We start from the raw sequence: 22,733 nt of genomic DNA on the forward strand, positions 1-22,733 counted from the left end.
GCTGAAAGTTTGGATTTTTTCCTTTTCTTAAGGGTTTGAAATATGCTGAAAATCAATGGAAAAGATGTTCCCGCTAGAACAAGGAGCAGTAAGTCACTGTTGTGAATCTTGGCACCTCTTTTTTCTTTATGATGTACAGTTTTTCCAAAGCGTTCACAACTATGCTCTATGATGTTTCTGTAACTAGGAAACTTGGGTTTGAACGAGGCATCCAGATTAATTGATCGTGAAGGTGGTGTACTCAGTCAAGAACTTGCTGCAGAGTTGTCTCCAAGCATCGTCTCGCTTGCCTCATTTGACGGTGATTGTACTATATGCACATTACTTCTCCATCTTCTGTATTTAATCATCATGACTGAAGTTCTGTCCTTGTGTAGGCGAAAAGCTCCATTCTCAATGCACAGGCACAGTTGTCCGAAATGATCGACTAGGTTCATCTATTGTGACATCGAGAGATTTGGTTACCACTACAGATTCAGGTTATGTCCGTACATTGAAGGTTGGTGTTGCCATTTTTTCTACACTTCCTTACGTGCAGATTTTATTTTGATGTATCAATTAGATGAGCTAGCCAAGAAGGCTCAACTGTGCATTGTCGCCAACGTGAGAATAGAAAATGAAACAAAGAGGTCTATACTCTATAGACCAAACGAGAATAGCAGAACACCTAGATCTAATCGAATCATACTGCAGCATCGTTGCTGATTTAAGATGTCTGTAATCAGTTGCTAATTATTCGTATACCTGTTGTCTTGTTGTATTATTACAGATAAAAGTGCATCTACCGAATGGGGAAGTTGTGAATGCATCTGTGCAATACTACAGTGTAGCTCACAACATGCTTGTTGTAACCACTAGGTTCTTCCCTGATATCCGCGCAGCTTGTTTACCACAAATGCAAGTTGATTCTTCCACGCGGTTATTAGCTGCAAGTTTATGCCGCATTTCGGACAAATTTTGGGTGACCACTGGGGTACTGACCGACAGTCCTACTGGAGTTGAGAGCCATGAAACCATGTGGTCCACGTGCGAGATCACTGAGGTGCTCTGTCAATTTGTGTCCAAGTTTTTTTTTAACTCCCTTTTGACGCATCATGGATTTTATTTTGTGCTAGGCTGGAAGCGGTGGACCTCTTGTTGATTTTGATGGGAATATTGTTGGGATGAACCTCTGTATGAAGAAGGGAAAAACCTCGTTCGTACCAGCAAAGAGAATTGTTGAATGTATGGACAGGCTTGGATTCTGGTATGGTACCTATACTTTAATCGTACTGATGAAAGTTACAAACACAGAATGTGTTCTGAAATCTATGCATGTGTTCGCTTTCAACCAAAAGCTGGCTAGATTTAAAAAGTTGGCTGCCCACCTGATTTGGTTGGTCTTTGGAATTGCAGTTTTTTTTGGCTCGCCTAGCCCTAGGCGCACCCGTGTTATTTTCACTTAAATTAAACAGGCTAGATATCTCTATTGGGGACATTCACATCTTACGATGTTCAAACCCTGGCCATCCTAGTACAGATCTTCCCTACACCATCTGAAGGTTCATTAAGCGGCTTCGATGCTCTCTGTTCGATGAGTCAACCCCAACCCCACTCTCATCTAGCTGCCGGTTAGCAGAGGGCGTGAGAAAGCTCCGCCAAAAATTGGCTTCACAGCTATACCGTTCTTCTCGGTGGGTCTCCTTTCGCGGTTAGTGGCTGCTGATCAAGCGGTTTAATATATGCTGATGGGAGACGAAACATCGCGTCTTACCTGCAGATCTGAAAGCATGAAGACGACATTTACATTTTATTGAACTGTAGGACGTTTTAGTTGATTAAGTGAACGTTTCTATGTAAGTGTCTGTCTAATTTATCCTGTATACACAATAGCAGGCCAACATACCTCACTATTTTGTTTTCTAGAAAAAAGTGGCCACGTGTTCAAAAGATAATGAGTTGATGACTATTTGTTGCTGTTTCAGTTTGATTAGTTAGTCATGCTGATTGTAGTTGGCGATGACTATCTCAGCTTGAATGGTGACATATGTGCTGGACTTCTATACTTCTACATTCTCGCATCTTTCAAGTTCTTATTGGCTCGTCATGAAAATCGTTTGGTACCACTATTCATGCCAATTGTTTGCCAAGCGAGTTGGCTGCAAACCAATCAGAGAACTAAATATTTTGCCAAAAAAGTTGGCAGGTACTATATTTATAATAATCCAAACAACATCAACTTAGCAAAATATTGGTCATGCCTTTGCTTTGGTTGTCATTACCAAATTTTTAGCTGGGTAGTTACCTGGGCCTTGAAACAAACACGTCCTCTGTTACTGATAATACTAATCATTATGATAAGTTTACTACATTGTGCTGCAGGACCTATTTGGAGAATACCCCCAATTCCAAACCATCGAACTTCAGTTCAGAAGGTGAGCTAAGGACAATCACTCCTTTTTAATTGTTATACTAACGTAGGCCTTGCTGAAGTAGGCATATATGAAATCAGTTTTTCTAAATTCAGTCTCGCGACCATTATAGGTACTTCAAGTCTAGATACCATTGTAGGTAGCTCAAGTGAAAATCGCGGAAGCAAGGGAAGTGAAAATAAGAACAAGGAACCTTGTGCAATTCCTATCCATGAAGCTAATGACGTATGGTGTGACCTCAATCAAGCACTTGCAGAAAAGTTGTCTCTGAGCATTATCTCCATTGCTTCATTTGATGGTGATTAATACTACTATGTGCACATTTTCCATGGTTGCATTTAGTCATCATCAGTAGTTAATGAATGAAATTATGATTTTGCGTAGGAGAGACATTGCATTCTGAATGCACAGGCATGGTTATTGACAGAGAACTATCTTCAGCCTCTTTTCTGACGACAGCAAGTTTGTTTGGATCATTAGATCAAAATCTTTGGGATGATTTAACGGTTTGTGCTGCCAATTTCTTTGCTTGCTTATTTATGGCATAGGTAATGGTTACGCACAATGTTTGTCTTGCTTTGCTGTATCATTACAGATCAAAGTGCGCCTTCCGAATGATGAAGTGGTCCATGGATGGTTGCATTATTATTCGTCTCCTTACAGTCTTGCTGTCATCGTCACCCATTCCTTGCCGCCCTCCCTTGATCTTTGTGTAGCATGTCTTGGCAACGTCATGCACGTTGAGTCGTCTGCCGAGTTATTAGCTGTAAGGTGTTGCTTTGACTCAGGCAAATTAGTGTCCACGAGAGGGTCGGTGATACATGGAACATGGACAGGTGGAATCCATAAGAAAGAGCGCAAATTGTCCACATGCAAAATCACCGAGGTGCGCTGTTGATATCTTGTCTGATTTTTCTACATGGTCGAAGTCAGCAATTGTACAGTGAATTCATGATGTTAGGCTCATATTATTTATCATTATTATGGGAACTGAACTTTTTTATGCCCCAAAATTTCATTTTTTGGTTTGTGTGGTAGGTTGAGTGTAAGTTAATTTTTTGTGCTAGGCTGCCAGTGGAGGACCACTTGTTGATTGTGATGGGAATATTGTTGGCATGAACTACTATGATGAGGGAATGACTTCATTTGTACCAAGTAATCTTATTTTTGAATGGTTGGCGTCTGATCATGTATACTGGTAAGGTTGAATTCCAGCATTTATGCTGAACAGCTTTTCTAGTCGGCTTACTGTCCTCTGATATTTTGATTCTTCAATACAGTATATCAGTCTTCAAATTGGTTGAGAACACATTATTTCTACACTAGATCTCTTGACAGAATTGCAGATGTGTAGAATAAAACAAACTAATGAAACTATTGTGTGCATGGAAATATGGTATGCATTTTTTCCCGTACGGAACAAAACATAGTTCAAAGCATCCATGTGCAATGAGAAAAAAAAGGCTAAGGTCCGAGGCATCAAAACACTATCCAGCCAAAACCGAAAATTCCAGCGAACTGGAAATATGGTGTGCATATGCTAGGCTAATAGTTACTTTCATTCAAAAGCCATATTGATGAAAATACCATATGCATTATGCAGGATCAAGAACTGTTAAGCTTTTAATTTCTGTGTTGTGCTTCATTATTGAAAAATATGTTGATTAAAGCGAGAACAACAAATGCCGTGGTTATGAAGGTGATGAGGTGTGGCAACTTGCAAGACGTCCACCGCATTCTTACCTTTGAAGCCCTTAGGGTATGTTTGGTTTGAGGTCAAGCAGGAATGTATTGGGATATCCATGTCTAAATGGATGGGTATATTCTTCTTTTTTGTTTGGTTGGATGAGAGGGATGGGTCAGTTTTTTTCTCGGGTAGATGGTTGGGAAGTGGATAGGATGAACCCTTTTTTGTTTGCTTGAAGGGACGAGGTATATATGTTGTTGTGCTGACCTTTTTGTCACGAGGTTTATGAGATACTCCTTTTTGCATTTGATTTCAGCAATATAAGTATCACAGGGTTATGTTCAGCATATTAAACCAGATAATATTTTGAAAAATAGGAACTGAACTTCAACTTCTTAGACATCACGGAGGAAATCATATATGCCAAAGCCACATAAATTAGCATCTTTGTCTTGTTGTACATCGAGAATGCAAAATTGAGTAAAAATATAACTTTAACACATACACACTACAAACATTATTTGTGTAGACAATATGCATAATTTAACATTGTACCAGTTGCAAAGAAGTGAATGAACAATCAATATGGTTTTACATAATCCCAAGTTGTCCTCTTCAATTACCTCAGTTATTCTGGTCATGTTTAAACGCCCACTTGCCCAGCAGAGGGCCTATCCTATCACTAATGCTAATGCCGCTGCTAACTCTGGTAATTACCTTGGCTGTTTGAATGTGCAAGTTGCTATCCTAGAATTCAGTGGTGAGAAAAATGCGGCCTGAACACCGCTAAATAGTACATAAATGGCTAAGTACACCACACTTCCATATGGGCTTTCTTGCATCCATCCTATAAGCATGAAAGAAAACTACAATATTGCTCATTTTCTTGAAATGTTATTATTTGTTCTTGCATCCATTCTAGTACATCCCACTGTCCTATTGTTCTTCTTGCAGAACCGTGCTGCTCATTTTCTTGCAATGTCATTATTTATTCTCGCATACATTCTAGTACATCACACAGTCCTATTGTTCTTGTTGCAGAACCGTGCTGCTCATTTTCTATATTTTTATTTTCTTGTGAACTCTTTTTTTTCAATCATGGCAATTCAGTTGTTTTAGTTATTTGACATCCATGTCTGAAAATTACCCTTCATTTTTGTATCTATTACTATATTCAGGGCTGCAAGTAAAGACCCTTCCCGTCCGAGTGAGAACCAACAATCTTCGACACCTTATAGTGACAGTCCAAAAGGTAAGCTAATCACAACCACCCCTAAGACGATATGCACTAGCAAGCAGTTCTTCATCATTTTCTAACGTTACTTACTGATAATCATATTTTGTTTCCTCTAGCACTGTGCACGGCTAGTGTAAGTTGATGGTTGTAGTTGTTCTATCATTGAATTTATTAAATTCTAATGTTCCGAGCAATGACTACTACTAAGATTTCTGATCATCATGGGATCGCTAATTGTTTCATCTTGTAGGACTCACTGATGATGAGCTTAGGCGTATACTTTCTCCCTGGCGATTTGATGGTGAGTGTGTGCTTTCGATTTTTTCAATCATTACCATTGCATGGTGAATTGCTTCACCTTGTTGCACCAGCATTTGTTTTGAATATGCTGATGATTAATACATTTTCATGAATGGCTTTAACCTGTTGCACCAGGATTTAAAAAAAGAGTAAATGCGATCTTACTTGCTAAAGGTTATCCCTTGCCAAGGTTTGCTGATGGTGAGTAGTTGCTATCCATCGCGATGACTGTTCCCTGCTATGTCAATTTTTGACAGCTTTGTTCTGACTTACTGTTGTGCTATGCTTACTTCACCAGATGGCATGTACTTGAAATGGGATTTCGAAGAAGAATTTGGCAGAGATATTTGGAGTGAACCCACTAGGAGAGTTGCTTCAGAGTTGTCTCGAAGTGTTGTGGCACTTGCCTCATTCGCTGTAGAAAAACCTGAGGGTTCTGGGGAACACAAAAAGGGTGATTTAACTGTTTTAAGCTCATTATGTTAACATATTTGGTCACTTATTAAAAGTTCGAAATTATTTTTTGTGCAGAGAATTTTTTTTCAAGAAAGTTTGCTTGCACAGGTGTATTTATAAAATGCGATGAATTCACTACAAAAATTATGACTTCAGCAAGTTTGGTTAGGTCTGGTGATGGAAAGAACATTCATTCTGAATGGAAGGTTGGTGCTCCTAGTCATTACGAGCTTATTTTACTTGTTAACTTATGATACTAGTAAGTCTCACTTTATTATTGTAGATTGAAGTGTGCCTTCCAAGTAAACAACGTGTGGATGGGATGTTGCAACATTATGATTTAAAGTACAATGTGGCTGTTGTTAGCATCAAGGGTGTCCGCAGTTATTGTGCAGCAAATCTCAATGAAATGTCTCAAACTGAGGCTGGAGCTCGGGTGGTAGCTCTTGGGCGTGGCTTTGAATCAGGCAAATTATTGGCCACAGAGGGGACTGTGACTGGAAAACGTAGTAGATCTATTTGCGAAGAGCTTCAGATATCCACATGTAAAATCACCAAGGTACACTGTTGATTTCTCTCATCTCTGAGTATGAACTACCACTGACTTTCCCCCCTTACGTGATCCTTTATCGCCGCTTCATTGTTATGCTATAGGCTGGGATTGGAGGGCCCCTTGTTGATTTTGATGGGAATTTTGTCGGCATGAACTTTTTTGACACGGATCAAACTCCTTACCTATCAAGGGTTAGAATCCTGGAACTCATGAAGAGTTTTAATGCAGAACGGTATGCCTCCTATCTTCATGTAATATATAGTTTACTTTACTCTGGTGCAAGTGCTTGAAGTGCCTGTGAAGTACACAATATTCAAGTGTTGGAGGAGCGGGGTGGCAGTGTAGAATTGGCAATTACTGAAAATTGGATTAGTTTGTTAGTCTATCTTTGATCTACCACTAGCAGTTTGAATTAAGAAGTCACTGTCTTATTTTACATTTTTCGAAATGATTTGTTTTTTCAGAGGGTTTCATCTTGTTTGGAAATGATGGCTATATTGATGCGCCTTCCATAGAGCTTGTCTAGTGTTTCCCAGCCTCAAATTATGTGACGGAGCTCTTTAGGGTTGGCAGAGCTGGTTAGGATTTGCCTTGCTTCCCTTCCTAGATAATTCGATAAGCCATATTGAGCTACAGTTGACATACAACATGCACTGTTGAACTGATTTGATGTTATATAGGTCTCATCTTGTTTGGAAATATATGATAATACTAGTGCAATGATATTAGGCGTAACTGTTTATCTCTTCGTCTGTGTTTCGTAGTATTAGGCGCAACTGCTTAGCTGCGGCTGCTTTCCCTTTCTAGGTTGCTGAATAAACTAACAATTAACATAAAGCATCATGCATATCTTAATCATTTGTTTTTGGATGCTAGAAATCTAAAATTACCACTTGGTTTATCTGCAGGACTGTTCCTGTTGCCGTCGAGACTCCAGATAATTCTGAACTTCCTAGGTACATGTATCCTTATGATCATCTCAATACATTTTGTTCCACAAATCGTTCAGCTTCTGACCTTGATATCGTTTTCCATCCACAGTTGGCACGTGCCTGACCCAGAATGGTTTTATCCGACTCGTTACGCCAAACCATATTATGATGAATTTTAGTTTGAGTAAAAGCCTTGCCCTCGTATTTTATTTGACCTGAATCTGATTAAAAGGTCATGGATAAAAATTTGAGCAGTGTTGGATTGGTAATTAAACTTGAATTGATCAGCTAGCTTAAGTACCCTTTTATTTCTTATGAAAATTCTGAAATTTTGATGTACACCTTTCGGTCATAATGCATTTTGATGTTTGCACCTGTACTTGTCCAACATAAAGTTTCGACGCCTCTGGTGTAAATTAAGACAATCATGCATATGTTGCTGAAGTTATGCAGGCACATTTGCTTAATGGTGCCACGATGCTTTCTTCTCTGCAAGGATCGATAAAGAAAGAAACAATGGGTAAACACATCACAGAGGTTGGCTAGATTTGGAGAAGTCCTAACATCAATATTTCAGGTCAAGAACATTTTAAAAAACCAATTCCTACACAGCTCCATTCACTTCAACCAATAATCTTGGATCTGAAACGCAAACACTGATAATTACTTCATTCATTATTCTCCTTCCATGTTCCTTCAATTAGACGTGAAGTCAGAAATTTCGTTTGGCTTTTGTGTAAATATATTTCACATTTGCACCTTTGTGTACCAGCTGAACTCCTTTGTGGTCAGGTATCCATTCATGCTGACGGAAGAAGCCTGGTGATCAGATGGGTAGGTGAGCACGTGCCCAAAAATCAACACGTGTCTAACAGCGTTAGATTTCCGTAGGTGTTCACACGCTTCGACCGACTGAATGTGTTCTGCCTTATCTCTCTCCTTCCTCCTAAAATCCCAACGAACCATCTTCTTCCCCACTCGGCCCATCCAGACCGAGCGGCGCGCCTCCCCCGACCACCCACCCGAGCGACCCGCCTCCCCCGACCATCCATCCGAGCGCTCGTTCGTCGCCGGCGATGGCATCGTCTAGCTGCGGCACGCCCGCGCCCGGAGATCTCCGTGGCGGGGTTTGCGCGCACGGGCGTGATCCCCAATAGCCAAGAACCATGCTGCGGAGCAGTTCTTCGTGCCGCTCGTCGGCAGGGATGCCAGATACGGTGGCGCCCTCGCGCATGCCTCGCTACTGGATGCGTGTGTAGGGCAGCAGACCTCGTCGCACCGTCCCGTGGCAGCAGACCTCGCTACTGGATGATGAGCTCCTGGCCGACCGGGCCTCCACCGGGCCCATACGGAGGGCGGCGGTCGATTTGCTCTGGTCGCCTCATGATCCGAAGGCGAACTGCTCGAGTCGCCCCTTTCGATTCGCCCCCAACCGATTTGTGCCGCTCCAGCGTGCTCACCAGCGTTGATTTAATTCGGCGGTGGCAGCTAGAAGCAATAGGCCGACGGCCGTCTTCACGGAGGGCCAGGGGGTCGATGTTAAGCCAGCGTGGATTGAGATTGCAATTAGGCGCTGCATACTCCTCCACGCGCGCTGCTCCAACCTCTTGTTCCTTGCTGTCGACTGGCGGTGGGCGTGGAGATGCGGCTCCACGGCAAGCGCTCTACGGCGACGGGTCGACCCTCCCCTCCTCATCCTGAGTGAATCGAGCGGTTCCACATCACATCAATGCTATCGAGTGCTCCGCGCTGAAGGTAGCCAGAGTGAGCGGCGCCGGAGAATGGATGGAGCAGCCGGAAGCGTGGGACAGAGTGAGCGGCGCCGGAGACCGGAGTGGGCGCTATTTTTTATTCTCTTTCTATGAAACGGGTCCAACTTACGCATGCTTTCTGCAGCAGAAAAGGTAGTACCGTGTATTCACCGTTTATTCTCCGTCAGTCATACAACGAATCCAACGGTGCTGCCTGATATCCAACGGCAATGGATGCGTGCTCACCTACCCATTTGAACATCAAATCCACTCTCTTCATGCTGATCTGTTTAAGGATGCTTGCCAGATCCGATAGACACCCTGGGAAATTGCATTGCTAGAGTTCTGTTTTACACATCCTTTTTGGTATTTTTGCACTCTTCTCCTGTTTTGGTGTAATAATACTGCTGTCTAATTCAAAATTATCCTATAGCAGTGTAGTTCAAACGGGTACATGTAATCTATTAGGTAACCGTTATAGTAAGTACATATAAACTAATGCATGATTATAGGATTAAAACTTGCTGACATTTTTTCCTGCCGGTACATGCATTCAGTTTATGAAGCAGGATGCTTATATAGAAAGACAATGATCGAGTCAGAAATGGGAGAGCCCTTTGAATTGATAACCAGGCACATTATTGGTTTGTCATTGTTTATAATAAAACATTTTATATATTATTAGAGTGCCACAATTTTGTTGGATTGAAGGTAAGAAGTTCTAAATTATTGGAAATTTTGTTGCATGTGCGCTCGACTACATCACTACGGGAATGGTGGGATACGCCGACGGCCAAACCCTACGCCGAGGGCTTTTTATCGGGGCCGTCGGCGTATGGCCTCGCCGGGGCAGCGCCGGAAGACGCCCGTCGGCGTACACTTGCCGTCGGCGTAGAGGATGCTACGCCGAGGGCAGCCGTCGGGATCAACCTGGCCCTCGGCGTAGGCACCAGCGTAGCTGCTGCTCCATCGGCGACGCGACGGCGCGCTCACGGCGTCAGGCTAGACGCCGAGGGCTACCCTGGGCATAGCACCGGTCCTTCTCCAGGTGGTTCTTCTGCAGCTTCTACCGGAGCGCAACCCCGGGCTGCTCGTTTCGCCAACGATAAGGGCGGACACACCCCGCCCGGGTCCTTCCTTCGCTAGTCAGCTTAGAACTAGGGTTGCTTGCTACTACTATGTATGCTACTATGACATGGCACTCTCCGTTCTCCGCTTGTATGCTACTATGTGCACCATGTATGCTACTATGTGAATTATATGCTATTTTGGTGAATTATGGCAAATTTGGTCGATTTTGGATGAATTTGGATGAATTGGACCTCGTTGAACTGCATTGCAATTGAATTGGAACATGATTTTGGCTGAAACAGCAAAAAAACAGCAAAAAAAAAATATGGCAGGCCTACGCCGAGGGCAATGCCGTCGGCATAGACCCTGGCATAGACCATATGGTCAGGTCTATGCCGAGGGGGTTGCCCTCGGCGTAGACGCTGAGCCTGGCCGCGCGCCACGTGTCCCAGCCTGGCGTCATATGATCATGCATATGCCGAGGGGCATACGCGTCGGCGTAGAGGCCGGGCCGGCAGCACCACGGACGGCCACGTCGCCTCTACCCGCGCGAGGCCACCTGCCCTATGCCGAGGGCGAGTCTTCGTCGGCGTATGCTTGGCGTCCGTTAACGGCGACGGCGCCCTGCCACGAGACGCCGAAGGCCGCGACGCCGAGGGCGAACGAGCACCGTCGGCATAGGCGGCGTACGCCGACGGCCGGGCCTACGCCGACGGCACGGTGCCATGTGCCGAGGGACCTGGACGCCGAGGCGATACGCCGAGGGCTGCCGTCGGCGTAGCCTACGCCGAGGGCCAGGCGTGGCTACGCCGAGGGCGGCCGGCCGTCGGCGTACACGTCCGTTCCTGTAGTGCATAATCTTGAGGGCAGGACGGTGTTGATCACGCGGTACCTGTGTCTCCCTTTTTACCATTGCCGCTAACAAAACATTAGAAATCATTGTTTGTCACGATAGCTTATTTTTCTCAATGAAAATCAACCTGTTGGTTATTTCTGTTAGGATTATGGAAATTCTGTTATTTCTCATGCTTGCTATTCCTTAGCATCAGAAATTTGAGGTTTGCAAATTTTTGTGTGTGTTTCTCCTAGATTTGCTTATCCAGGAAGATACTTACAAGTGATGACTCATTGGGGACCGATAGCTCATTATCGCGTCGCATGTCCTTGTATCTCGAAGTTAACCTTCAAAATTTGGGGTCAACTGCAGTCTACGATTCTACACGCGCACTGTATGCTCACCAGAAGAAGACGTGGTGTAGCATCGACGCACCGGTCGCGGGTTTCCATCCAGTGCCATGTTCTTCCTAGTCACCGAGTGTGCTTGATGCAGGACAAACGGATGATAGCTATGTTGATGTGGCTGTCCACAATAGGAAATGTGCAACATATATAGGAGGCGTGCTCTAGCTCCAGCCGTCCTATTCTTCTCTGGCCAATCGATGTACGTACTCTCGCAGCATCAATCAGTTATTCTTCGAGGAAGGCACTGGATGCTGCCAATCGAACCATGGTCCATGTGGTTCGTACTGACAGTTTTCTTTTCCATGAATATATCGTGATAGGCCCGGAGAATACCGGGGCATCAACCGTAACTAAATATAAGTGAGCTTGTTTTCCGACATGGGGGTGAAGGACGCTAGTTGATGCAGGACAAGATTGCAGTGTCAGACTAGCTCATTTTGTTGTTGGTGAAAAGGCCAAGAGTGCAGAGCTCCAACCCAGATCAAAGTATCGAAGCTAGCTTACCACAAAATCAATTTGAAGCTAGACAAGGGGGCAGATAGTGATAAAATATATAGCAGGAAATTACAAAGAATACGATAAGAAAAGGACAGACACTATCGTCTCAGAGGCCCACAGGCAGTCAGACTACTCCACCGTGTATCCTGCTATCCATTTCCTCACCGGCAGAACCTGTGCATGTATATAGAATGCCTCCAGGCCGTCGAACTAAAGAGAGGGATACGGCCTTAGCCAGAGAGCAACTAACTAGCCATGCCCGGCCTTCTCTTCTTCCTCTTCATCTTTTCCTTCTCCATCGTCTCTGCCTCCACCAAGCAAGGCCAGGTCATTATATTAATCAGCTTTCTTTGCTTTGGTTGTTGATAAATTCAAATTCCTCGCAGATGTACTTTGATTTGTTCATGGAAATGACCTCATGATCCTGTAGTTTCGTTTTACTCCCCTTCTGTGCAGTTTTCGTTTACTTTGCATAAGACACTGGTATGCTAAACTTTCATATCACCATTGCGAGTAGGTTTATATAGTGAATCTAGGCGAGCACGCCGGAGCGAGGGCGAAGGAAGCTATCCTAGAAGATCACCACGCCCTCCTCCTCTCCGTCAAGGGCAGGTACGTCCACAGCCATTAATCAATCGACATGCATGCATACTCGATCATACACCTGCCGTCCTCTACATTTGATCATACTGCGACATGGAAGAGCTAATCATTCCCACCCACGCTCCGTCCTTCACCAATCACCAGCGAGGAGGAGGCACGGGCGTCGCTACTGTACAGCTACAAGCACACCCTGAATGGCTTCGCGGCTCTTCTCTCTGGAGAAGAAGCCACCAAGCTATCAGGTACTAGTATATGGACGCACACAGTGACAATACTGAGAGAATTTTGTTGGTATTTTATCCACTACTGTAGTCTTTGCGTTTGGCTAATATGCATGTCCTGCAGAGAGGACAGAGGTTGTGTCTACCTTTCGGAGCGACGGGAGATGGTCCCCGCACACCACGAGGTCTTGGGAGTTTGTGGGTTTTGAGGAAGGGCTCACAGGCGTGCACAGCAAGGAGCGGCTGCCATCCGGCGATAACGCCGGCGAGAATGTCATCGTAGGCATGCTGGACTCCGGTAAGGACCCTCACTGAATATGAGTAGCTTACATGCTTATACCAATCAGCCTTTTCGAAATGGAGGTAGTACCCGCGTCTGCATCGAGAAGTTGCATACGTTTTTTTTTATTGAATTATTTAACAAAGGTACGACAAGGCCAATCATCTAATTCCGTTGACAGCATGATCGCTTTCACGTGCCGATAATTTGCTTGATCATGTGGTGACAAGCAGGAAAAGATTATTGAATCAGCTCCAATAATAAGCCCCCTGAAAGCATAACGGCTTCTAAATTATTGTGTTGTTCCGCTGATAGGGATTTGGCCGGAGTCGAAGAGCTTCGGCGACGAAGGGCTAGGGCCAGTGCCTGCTCGGTGGAAGGGAGTGTGCCAAGGAGGAGATTCCTTTAATTCATCGTCTTGCAATAGGTCAGCTACCACTGGTAGTTCATCACATGCATCCATATATACTTGTGTGCACCACACCCTGCTTCACTTGTCCTCCCATCCCCAAGAGCGCACTTGGACACAAGGTGTCTAAGCAAGAAAAATACCTCTTGGCCTTCAACAAGACTGCCCAAATTGATAATCGCTGGGTTTACAAATACCTACGAAAATGGCATTGGATCCTACCTATTTAATTCGCACATCCCGCCAAATGTCATCCTTTGATAGTAGTTTTAAAAACCATTTACTGAATAATACAATGGTATGGACATTCAAATCTTGAATTCCGGGCCCCTTGCCTTTTTTACGACAAAGAATTTTGGCCAAGCTGTATCCTTTTAGGTTATATACACCATCCTGCCAATAGAATCTCGTGCACAAGTATTCTAATAATGTAAGTATAACTCCACTAAAGGTTTCAAAGAAACACATTATATACATCACCATACCACTCAACACTGTCTTAGTGAGAACAAGACTCCCACCTGTTGGGAGATGTTTACCTTTCATACTAAGTCTTTTCTCATGCCACTCCTCTACCCCTTTGGGGTCCCAATTTCAAAGTATTCACAATGAACTGGTATAATTGGAAGCTTCCCCATGCCATATCAGAACAACTCAGAATATTGATCAACATCATCGGAGGCTTCTCTAAAGCAGAAAATATCACTTTTACAAAACTTGTTTCTTAGTGCAGAAAGCACCTAAAAACGCATAGCGCAGAAGCTTAAGATTGTAAGTTTTCTCTAATCAATATTCTATAAAGAGGTTTTTATCATTGGCATAACAAAGAATGGACAAGACATCATTAACTAGATTAAGCACTATTTGCATTGGTGCTTTGAATAAGGATGGCAAGCATATTGCATATACTAAATCAAAGGGAGTCATGGGTAGAGGATCCCCTTCCCTAAGACCCTTTTTATTGGTTGATTTGTAAGGAGTTGACAATGCAGGCTTTGAACCTTATAGCCACACACTCTTCGAATATAAAGCTCTCGGCCCAAATCACACCACTTGGCGCAGGAACCTTTCATCCATATTGTTTGTACGAGGAAAGACAATTTGACCTTGTCGTAGGCTACCTCAATGCCAATTTTGAATATGTCTCTATTCATAAGTTCCCATATAGCTCATGCTGGAGAACGAGTAGTCCCGTGAGGATATTCCTCCCTTGCATGAAAGTCGTCTATGTATGTCAAACAACACAATTCCCACTAGCTATTAGTGTGATCACTAGGTACTTTGATAAATATTTTAAAGCTTGCTTTGGACCATATTATTAAATGTGATCATCCTCTTCACCTTCGACGGAAAATTATTTGCCAAAGGTGAGGCAATTTATCGTTAGTATACCACCATCAAAATGACGGAACATAGACACTCATCTTTTTTTTGCGGGTGACATCACCTCATTCTTGATCAGGTCCCAATACACTTGTAAAATTCAAACAAAAACTAGAAAAGAAAAGGAAACATTTTTTTTACCACAAGTGATCTTTGGTAGTCTGTTTGTTATCACTTTCCAAAGTGACCTTATCAAAACAAAAACAAAAATTGCGGGGAACCTTATCAATCAATTTGTTCGAACACAAAGTTCATAAGCAATCAAACGGCTGACATGAAGTGCGTCGATCGACCTATCATGTCCACACACTAAATCTCCAGTGTGGGCGCTTGCACGTCCGGACAAAAACCCGATGATTGTAGACTATGAGCCAGTGCAGGAGCAAGACTCCAGATTGGCACCTTCTCCAGCAATGTGCAACTTGTTTTATAATCCCATGGCTTAGCATACGAACAAATACCCTGCGTTAGTTAGAGTAGCCTTTCTCCGAGCAACATAAGTGTGTGCAAAACGAGATCTCTGTGAGATGCGATCGATGTGACCGCTGCCGAAAGATCGGCATGAGATTATGCAGACTTTGTTTAATCAGATTATGGCAGAAATTGTGTTCAAACTTGTTTAATCGGAGTATTACAGTAGTAAAAGGCTGGTTAATCGGTCTGTTAATTCTGATGTTCCGTCATTGTTTGCGTACGCATGCAGGAAGATCATCGGCGCGCGGTACTACCTCAAGGCCTACGAGGCCTACCACGGCAGCTTGAACACGACCTACGCGTTCCGCTCGCCGCGCGACCACGACGGGCACGGCACCCACACGGCGTCCACCGTTGCGGGGCGCACCGTGCCGGGCGTGTCTGCTCTAGGCGGGTTTGCGTCCGGCGCGGCCTCGGGCGGCGCGCCGCTGGCGCGGCTGGCCATCTACAAGGTGTGCTGGCCCATCCCGGGGCCGAACCCCAACATCGAGAACACCTGCTTCGACGCCGACATGCTCGCGGCCATGGACGACGCGGTCGGCGACGGCGTCGACGTGATGAGCGTCTCCATCGGGGCCTCCGGGAAGCCGCCGCCGTTCGCGAACGACGGCATCGCCCTCGGGGCGCTGCACGCCGCCAAACGCGGCGTGGTGGTGGTTTGCAGCGGCGGGAACTCCGGCCCCGCACCGGCCACCGTGGTCAACCTGGCGCCGTGGATCCTCACGGTCGGCGCCAGCAGCATCGACCGCTCGTTCAACTCGCCGATCAGGCTTGGTGATGGAAGGGTGATCATGGTAGGCAGGCTAAGAAGCTGTGTCAACGTACAATACGTTTTTCTTGTGTTCCTCTAAACTGAAGTTCTGAACTGACATTCATACCAGGGTCAGACAGTGACACCGTATCAACTGCCGGGCAACAAGACGTATCAGATGGTTTATGCAGCTCACGCCGCTGTTCCTGGCACTCACGCCAACGTTACCAAGTAAACCTATAACTGACAATCGTAACCATCACTCAATCGTCACACACTTGCCAATCGACGACTGCACCGTTGGTTCAATTTTTTGTGTCCGTACGCAGCCAGTGCCTGCCAAACTCACTGTCGCCGGCCAAGGTGCGAGGGAAGATCGTGGTGTGCCTGAGGGGGAGCGGCCTGAGGGTGGGCAAAGGCCTGGAGGTGAAGCGGGCTGGCGGCGCGGCGATGGTGCTCGGCAACCCGCCCATGTACGGGAGCGAGGTCCCCGTCGACGCGCACGTGCTCCCGGGCACGGCGGTCTCCAATGCCGACGTCGACACCATCCTCAGATACATCAACTCCAGCGGGAACGCTACTGCTTACCTGGACCGCTCGAGGACGGTCGTGGATGTCAGGCCGTCGCCGGTGATGGCGCAGTTCTCGTCGCGTGGCCCCAACGTCGTCGAGCCCAGCATTCTCAAGGTACGCGTACGACGGATTGCATTTGTATTCAAATCTTTTCAAAACTTTCTTGTGTGTGTCTTCTTGTCACGGCTTTTGTCAAGCACCTGGTGCTAACTGAAAGTGCATTGTACCTTTTGCCCTTGCAGCCTGACGTTACGGCGCCGGGGCTGAACATCCTGGCGGCGTGGAGCGAGGCGTCGTCGCCCACGAAGCTCGACGGCGACGACCGCGTGGTGAAGTACAACATCGTCTCCGGGACGTCCATGTCGTGCCCGCACGTCGCCGCCACCGCCGTCCTCCTCAAGGCCGCCCACCCCGACTGGAGCGCCGCCGCGATTCGATCGGCCATCATGACCACCGGTACTGCGGCAAAGCCTAATAAACGAAAAGAAAAGGAAAAACTTCTGCTCACCATCATATCCGTGTTTTTTTGCAGCAACAACCAGCAACGCGGAGGGCGGCCCAATAATGAACGGGGACGGGACGGCCGCAGGGCCCATGGACTACGGGTCGGGCCACATCAGGCCCAGGCACGCGCTGGACCCGGGCCTGGTGTACGACGCGTCGTTTCACGACTACCTCCTCTTCACCTGCTCCAGCGGCGGCAGCGGCGCGCGGCTGGACCGCTCCTTCCCGTGCCCGGCGAGCCCGCCGCGCCCGCACGAACTCAACCACCCTTCCCTGGCCGTCCACGGCCTCAACGGATCAAGAATCACCGTTCGCCGGACGGTGACCAACGTCGGCCAGCGCGGCGCGCATTACAGCGTCGCCGTGGTCGAGCCCCCGGGCGTCTCCGTGAAGGTCTCGCCGACGAGCCTCAGCTTCGCGCGTACGGGGGAGAAGAAGGAGTTCACGATAACAGTCGACGCGAAAGGGGGGAAAGTAGACCGGAAGTATGTCGCAGGCTCGTATACGTGGAGCGACGGAGTCCATGGTGTGAGCAGCCCCATTGTTGTTCTTCTCCCGTGATCGTTCTTGCTCTTGCTGGCCAGTAAAGGTAGGCTAGGTGCCGAAATCTGAAGAACAGATGAATACACCTATGTCGAAGCGGGATGCCGTGCGTACTGAAGCTAGTGCGAAGTGCACCATTGTTTCGCAGTCCATCGCTGCTGTCTGCTAAGTTCAGAATATACGATGCTGGTGATCTCAGCACGCCTTTGAGTGGAGAACTGTTTGAAAATTACAGTTCTGTATGGGCTTTTCCTTTCATGCTTAACTCTAATTTACGCGTGCCAAATAGCCTCATCATCTTGCACGTGCCATTGGCGAAAATGATCACGAATTCGTGTCGTATTCTGGAGACCCGTGGGATCATCCATTGCCGACGGCTGCTCACATCCTTATCCACACCGTCACTCCTCGCCGTCGTCGTCCGTGGCGTGAACAAGACCACCACAGGCCATGCGCCTAGGCGCTGGCATTGCCCCGTCCTATTGTCCAAACTGCACGGCGTTACAGACAGGTGTATGACCCGCAGCACAGTGCCAGTTCATGCCGACGCCGCAGGGTCTTGCTCTCAACGGCTGCCACGGTAGAAAGCCGTCGACGCGGGACTCCTTAGCTAGAGTCCGTGAGCTCACGCTTGTACGGCACATTGGTTGCTTGTCTTTTTCGATGCCTATGCTGAAAATTCAGCCACTATTTGGATATCATAAAGTTCGCGATAAAGACGGCACGACGTGATGCTCGTGTTTGCGACTATTCCACTTGAAGAGATCCTTTTACCATGCTTTTTTTGACAAAGATATTTTCAACGTACTCTTTCCATTCTGATTTACTTTACATTTTAGAAAGAATCAGACAAACTATAGTGAATTTATTAGTACTGCTTAAACCAATCCAAGCTACATTTAAAAACTTGCCGTCCAATAGAGATAGAAAGACTCCTTCGTTTTCTATGTTTGTGTTGACTAAAAGCTAGAATACAGATTAATATGGAATGAAATTTTGGTCTAGAAGGTAGACCAAACTAGAACGGAGGGAATATCTACTAGAAGCATCCACCTCTAGATGAGTCACATATTTATGAATGGAGGAGCTATTATGGCAACTTACATATAAAAAACCTTTACTCAGGCGACTGAGATTAGGTTATGTCTCGAGTCGACGTGTAGAGCCGTACGATTTCGCGCCCGCCCAGATTCGTGCATAAGTACGTGTTTTGTCGGCCGGTGGAAAAAACAGACCATGTGGTTCAAACTCACGACCACCTGTTCCATTTTTAGCTCTAGACGAAGCCACCAGACCAGACCAGTTACTTGATTAGTGTGGTAGCATTTATTTATGTGTTCTCTATAATCTCCTCTTTCCTCGTGCTTTTGCCTTCCTGTTTATTTTTCCTTTCTCAAATTTGTACTGTACATCGAAATTCTATTTTTGTTTATTTTCTATTTTTGTTTCATTTCACCCTCATCTCATGAGTGATTATTTTGCTGAATTCTATGTCTTCCCTATTTATTTATCTTTCTCATGGTACGTGAGCTTTGCCCTTTTCACTTATCTTTCCTACTACAGTTAGGCTTTTCATCACGCTTTTTCTTTTATTTTTTCTTTGTTATTTTTGGAGGTGGGTTTTGTGGGGACGAAAAAAACATTGTGTCCGAGCGTTCTTGTTATTCTTTTAGAAAATGCAATTTGTATGAAAATGCAACTCTGATCGGTACTACCTAGTTGCAGTTTTCTTCAATAACATGCAATTAGCAATCTGTTTTGAAACGAGTTACATGTTTCTCAAAACAATGTGCAACTTGAACCGATATTCGAGTTGCATTTACACGAGTTGCACTTTTTCGCTAGAAATGTGCAACTCTAATCAGCTTTTCAAGAAGAGTTACACTTTTATGGCTAGAAATATATTCAACTAGAACCGATATTGATATGTGTTGCACTTTTCTTTGGAAGAAATGTGCAACCATAACAAGATTTTCAAGGAGTTGCACCTTTTTGCCGGAAATGTGCAAGTAGCAACCGATATTGATATGTGTTGCACTTTTTTGGTAGAAATGTGCAGCACTAACCGGATTTTCAAGGAGTGTTGCACTTTTTTACTGGAAATGTGCAAATAGGAACCCAGTATCGATATGTGTTGCACTTTTTCGCTAAAGATGTGCAACTCTAACCGGCTTTTCGAGAAGAGTTGCACTTTTCGCCAGAAATGTGCAACTAGCTAGCAACCGATAGTCGATATGTGTTGCACTTTTCTCAAGAAATGTGCATCTACCAATCGAGATTCAATATGAGTTGCACTTTTTCGCCAGAAACGTGCAACTAGCTAGCAACCGATATTCGATATGTTCTGCACTTTTCACATAAAATATGCAACTACCAACGGATGGTCAATATGAGTTGCACTTTTCAAAAGAAATGTGCAACTTCAACAGGCAAGTTGCACTTTACTTAAAAAACATTTTTCTAAAGGAATTTTCCGAAAACAACCCGGGCGTTTGCAACAAGTTGAACTTTTTAAGTTATGTGCAAGTCCAACGTTTGAAGAAATGTGCAACGTTTTCAATCAAATATACATTTTGTCTCAATATATGTGCAACTCTAACCTTTTTTATCCTAGTTGCACTTTTCTTTAAAAAATGTGCAACTATAATATTTTTTCATGTTTTTTTTGATTTTTTGGCAGTTCTTTCTATTTTAATTAACTAGCACCTTGTTTTTGGACTGGTTTCTATTCATGATTGCAACTTGAATGCGTTTTTATTTCTAGACCACTTATTTTTTTTCGCCTAGAGCAGACTACCAGGCTCGGCTGCCCAACTAATAATTATTAGAAGCAAACCCATCATGTAAGAACCAGGCAACAGCTTACGAAAGACCGTACGTGTGTGCAGCTGTGGTGTGTGTTCACTAAAAATAAAAATACGGAATACTAGTTGAGATGATTCGGTGCTGCTAGCTGTGTATACAATCGATCGATCGGCCGACTATTGGTACCGACGACTCCTTCGACTGAGACTTAAAGATTTCTCAGGCGACTGATGCCCAGTAGCTAGAGGCAAACCGAAAGTTTCAGTGCAATCAATAAAAAAATGTTGTGAACATTTGTCAGTGTACTGAAACACTAATGCCAGCTTCTGAGTGAAATGCGACGTCGGGACAATCAGTTCTACCTAAGGATGACAATTTTACCTCTAAGAACAAGTACCCGCTCATACCATTCTTCAATTGTCAATTTATCATGTGAATTACGAGTATGAGATTGTGATTCTAAATTCTGTTAATTTCCATGTAGTAAACAAGATGTTATTAAGTAAGATAATTGATTTTTTTTGCACCCGTTAGTACTCAATGGGTACGGGGGTATCGTCTTGTATGGATGTGGCTAAAATTTTATACCGGCCGTTGATACAGATATCGATAGAATTTTGTACCCTCTGAATTTAGTTATAAGTACATTATTGCTCTATCCTACACATTCCATCCTTAGTTTTGCTAGATCGTGAGAATCGCTTCCATCAGTGGATTTCAGACTGACCAAGGCAAAGGAACAAATGAAGCTTTCTGCTGAACTAAAACGTGGAGTAGCTTGCAATCTCGGTAGGCCCGTGCATGTCGTGTGTCAAGCCAGGCTGCGTGACGCGATCCTCTTGCTTTTGCTTTCCGGTCTCGGACACCGACGTGTTTCTTTCTCTTGCTTCGTGCTAGTAGTTGACACTCAGTATACGTTAGGGTCGTTACACGTAGACGGGTGTATGTGAAGTGCAGAAGAAAGAAGTGTTTCCTGTCCTAATCATCATCAGTCTGTTCATTAGAAAGTTGCGTGTTTGGTATACTACACTTGAGTTGCAGGTAAATAGCTGGCCTGTTGACACCTGGGGCCTCGGTTGCCGGATCGGTGCTAGTTAACAGCTGTGCGGTTTTGTATGTTTCTCTCCCAGAAGAAGAAAATAGAGATACAGTACATGATAAATTGATAATATTGGTTACTCTGCGGTTGGCCTCATCAGCCGACTTGTCAGCTTTGCAGATGCCAACCGGAGACCGCCAGGCACATCCTCTTCGAATGCCGCTAGCAGCAGGCCGCTTCCTGGCTCTACTGCCCCTCTCTGTTAAGCGACCTGGGCACCGGCAGGGACACTGTCCTCCAGTACTGGCATGCCATCGCGGCCTCTCCGTCAGCATTCCCGAAGCCTTCAGACCGCGGTCATCCTTATCGGGTGGGAGATCTGGAAGGAGCGCAATGCTAGGGTCTTCAACAACAAGGCTTCCACACCTTTGGCGCTCATGCAGAGGATTAAGGACGAGGCCGCTAGATGGAGAGCGGCAGGCGCAAAACACCTTGCGGAGTTATCCTCTTAGGGCTGGCTTTGTTTTATCCTTTTTTGGTTTCTGGTTGGGCTTAGGCCGTGTCATGTTTGCTCCTTCTATATCAATATAAAAGGCAAAGCTTTTGCCTCTTGCTTCAAAAATAATATTGGTTACTCTGAGAGCAACATGTCGGCCAATTAACAAATACGCCACGCTACTATACATGTTCATCAGTTACTAGTGTAGATGAATTGGCAATGTTGTACGACTCGACATGTTTATTTTATAAAATCAACAGGATAAAAGATTACTTGTTCATTGATTAGAAAAACTTAGAGGTAATATAAACCAAATCTTGGTAAAAGGCTAAGATCAAAATGAAGTACACTCCTGTAGCATTAGATTACCCGAAGCTTTTGCCCCGACAAGGCACCACAATATTGCCTCGTCTTTAATTTTAATAGAAACTAACATGGTTAAGGTTATTGAATGATTTCGGAAAACAAGAGCATTGCGCTCCTTAAAATTTTTCCACGAGACCAACATCAC

The 22,733-nt window shown here is 45.0% G+C and overlaps 2 protein-coding genes across 2 annotated transcripts; both read left to right on the forward strand.

Annotated features, from left to right (window-relative positions):
• Positions 1 to 27: 27 nt before the first annotated feature.
• LOC124660688 lies at positions 28 to 7,872 on the forward strand. Its single transcript, XM_047198511.1, has 19 exons — positions 28 to 88; positions 188 to 301; positions 378 to 499; positions 770 to 1,042; positions 1,116 to 1,246; positions 2,362 to 2,414; positions 2,524 to 2,709; positions 2,796 to 2,917; positions 3,007 to 3,297; positions 3,479 to 3,609; positions 5,277 to 5,350; positions 5,586 to 5,636; positions 5,771 to 5,836; positions 5,934 to 6,089; positions 6,167 to 6,297; positions 6,375 to 6,650; positions 6,746 to 6,876; positions 7,553 to 7,600; positions 7,686 to 7,872. The coding sequence occupies exons 1-19, from the start codon at positions 43 to 45 to the stop codon at positions 7,753 to 7,755; spliced, it is 2,472 nt and encodes an 823-aa protein (XP_047054467.1). The 5' UTR covers positions 28 to 42; the 3' UTR covers positions 7,756 to 7,872.
• A 4,442-nt stretch (positions 7,873 to 12,314) lies between these two features.
• On the forward strand, positions 12,315 to 18,137 carry LOC124660689 (subtilisin-like protease SBT5.6). The gene is made up of 10 exons (XM_047198512.1): positions 12,315 to 12,465; positions 12,656 to 12,750; positions 12,886 to 12,983; positions 13,087 to 13,260; positions 13,558 to 13,669; positions 15,738 to 16,302; positions 16,390 to 16,490; positions 16,589 to 16,946; positions 17,075 to 17,288; positions 17,365 to 18,137. Exons 1-10 carry the CDS (start codon positions 12,394 to 12,396, stop codon positions 17,895 to 17,897), a joined length of 2,322 nt encoding a protein of 773 aa, XP_047054468.1. The 5' UTR covers positions 12,315 to 12,393; the 3' UTR covers positions 17,898 to 18,137.
• The last annotated feature ends 4,596 nt before the right edge of the window (positions 18,138 to 22,733 follow it).

The sequence above is a fragment of the Lolium rigidum genome, chromosome 6, assembly GCF_022539505.1.
Source record: "Lolium rigidum isolate FL_2022 chromosome 6, APGP_CSIRO_Lrig_0.1, whole genome shotgun sequence".
Taxonomy (NCBI): Eukaryota; Viridiplantae; Streptophyta; class Magnoliopsida; order Poales; family Poaceae; genus Lolium; species Lolium rigidum.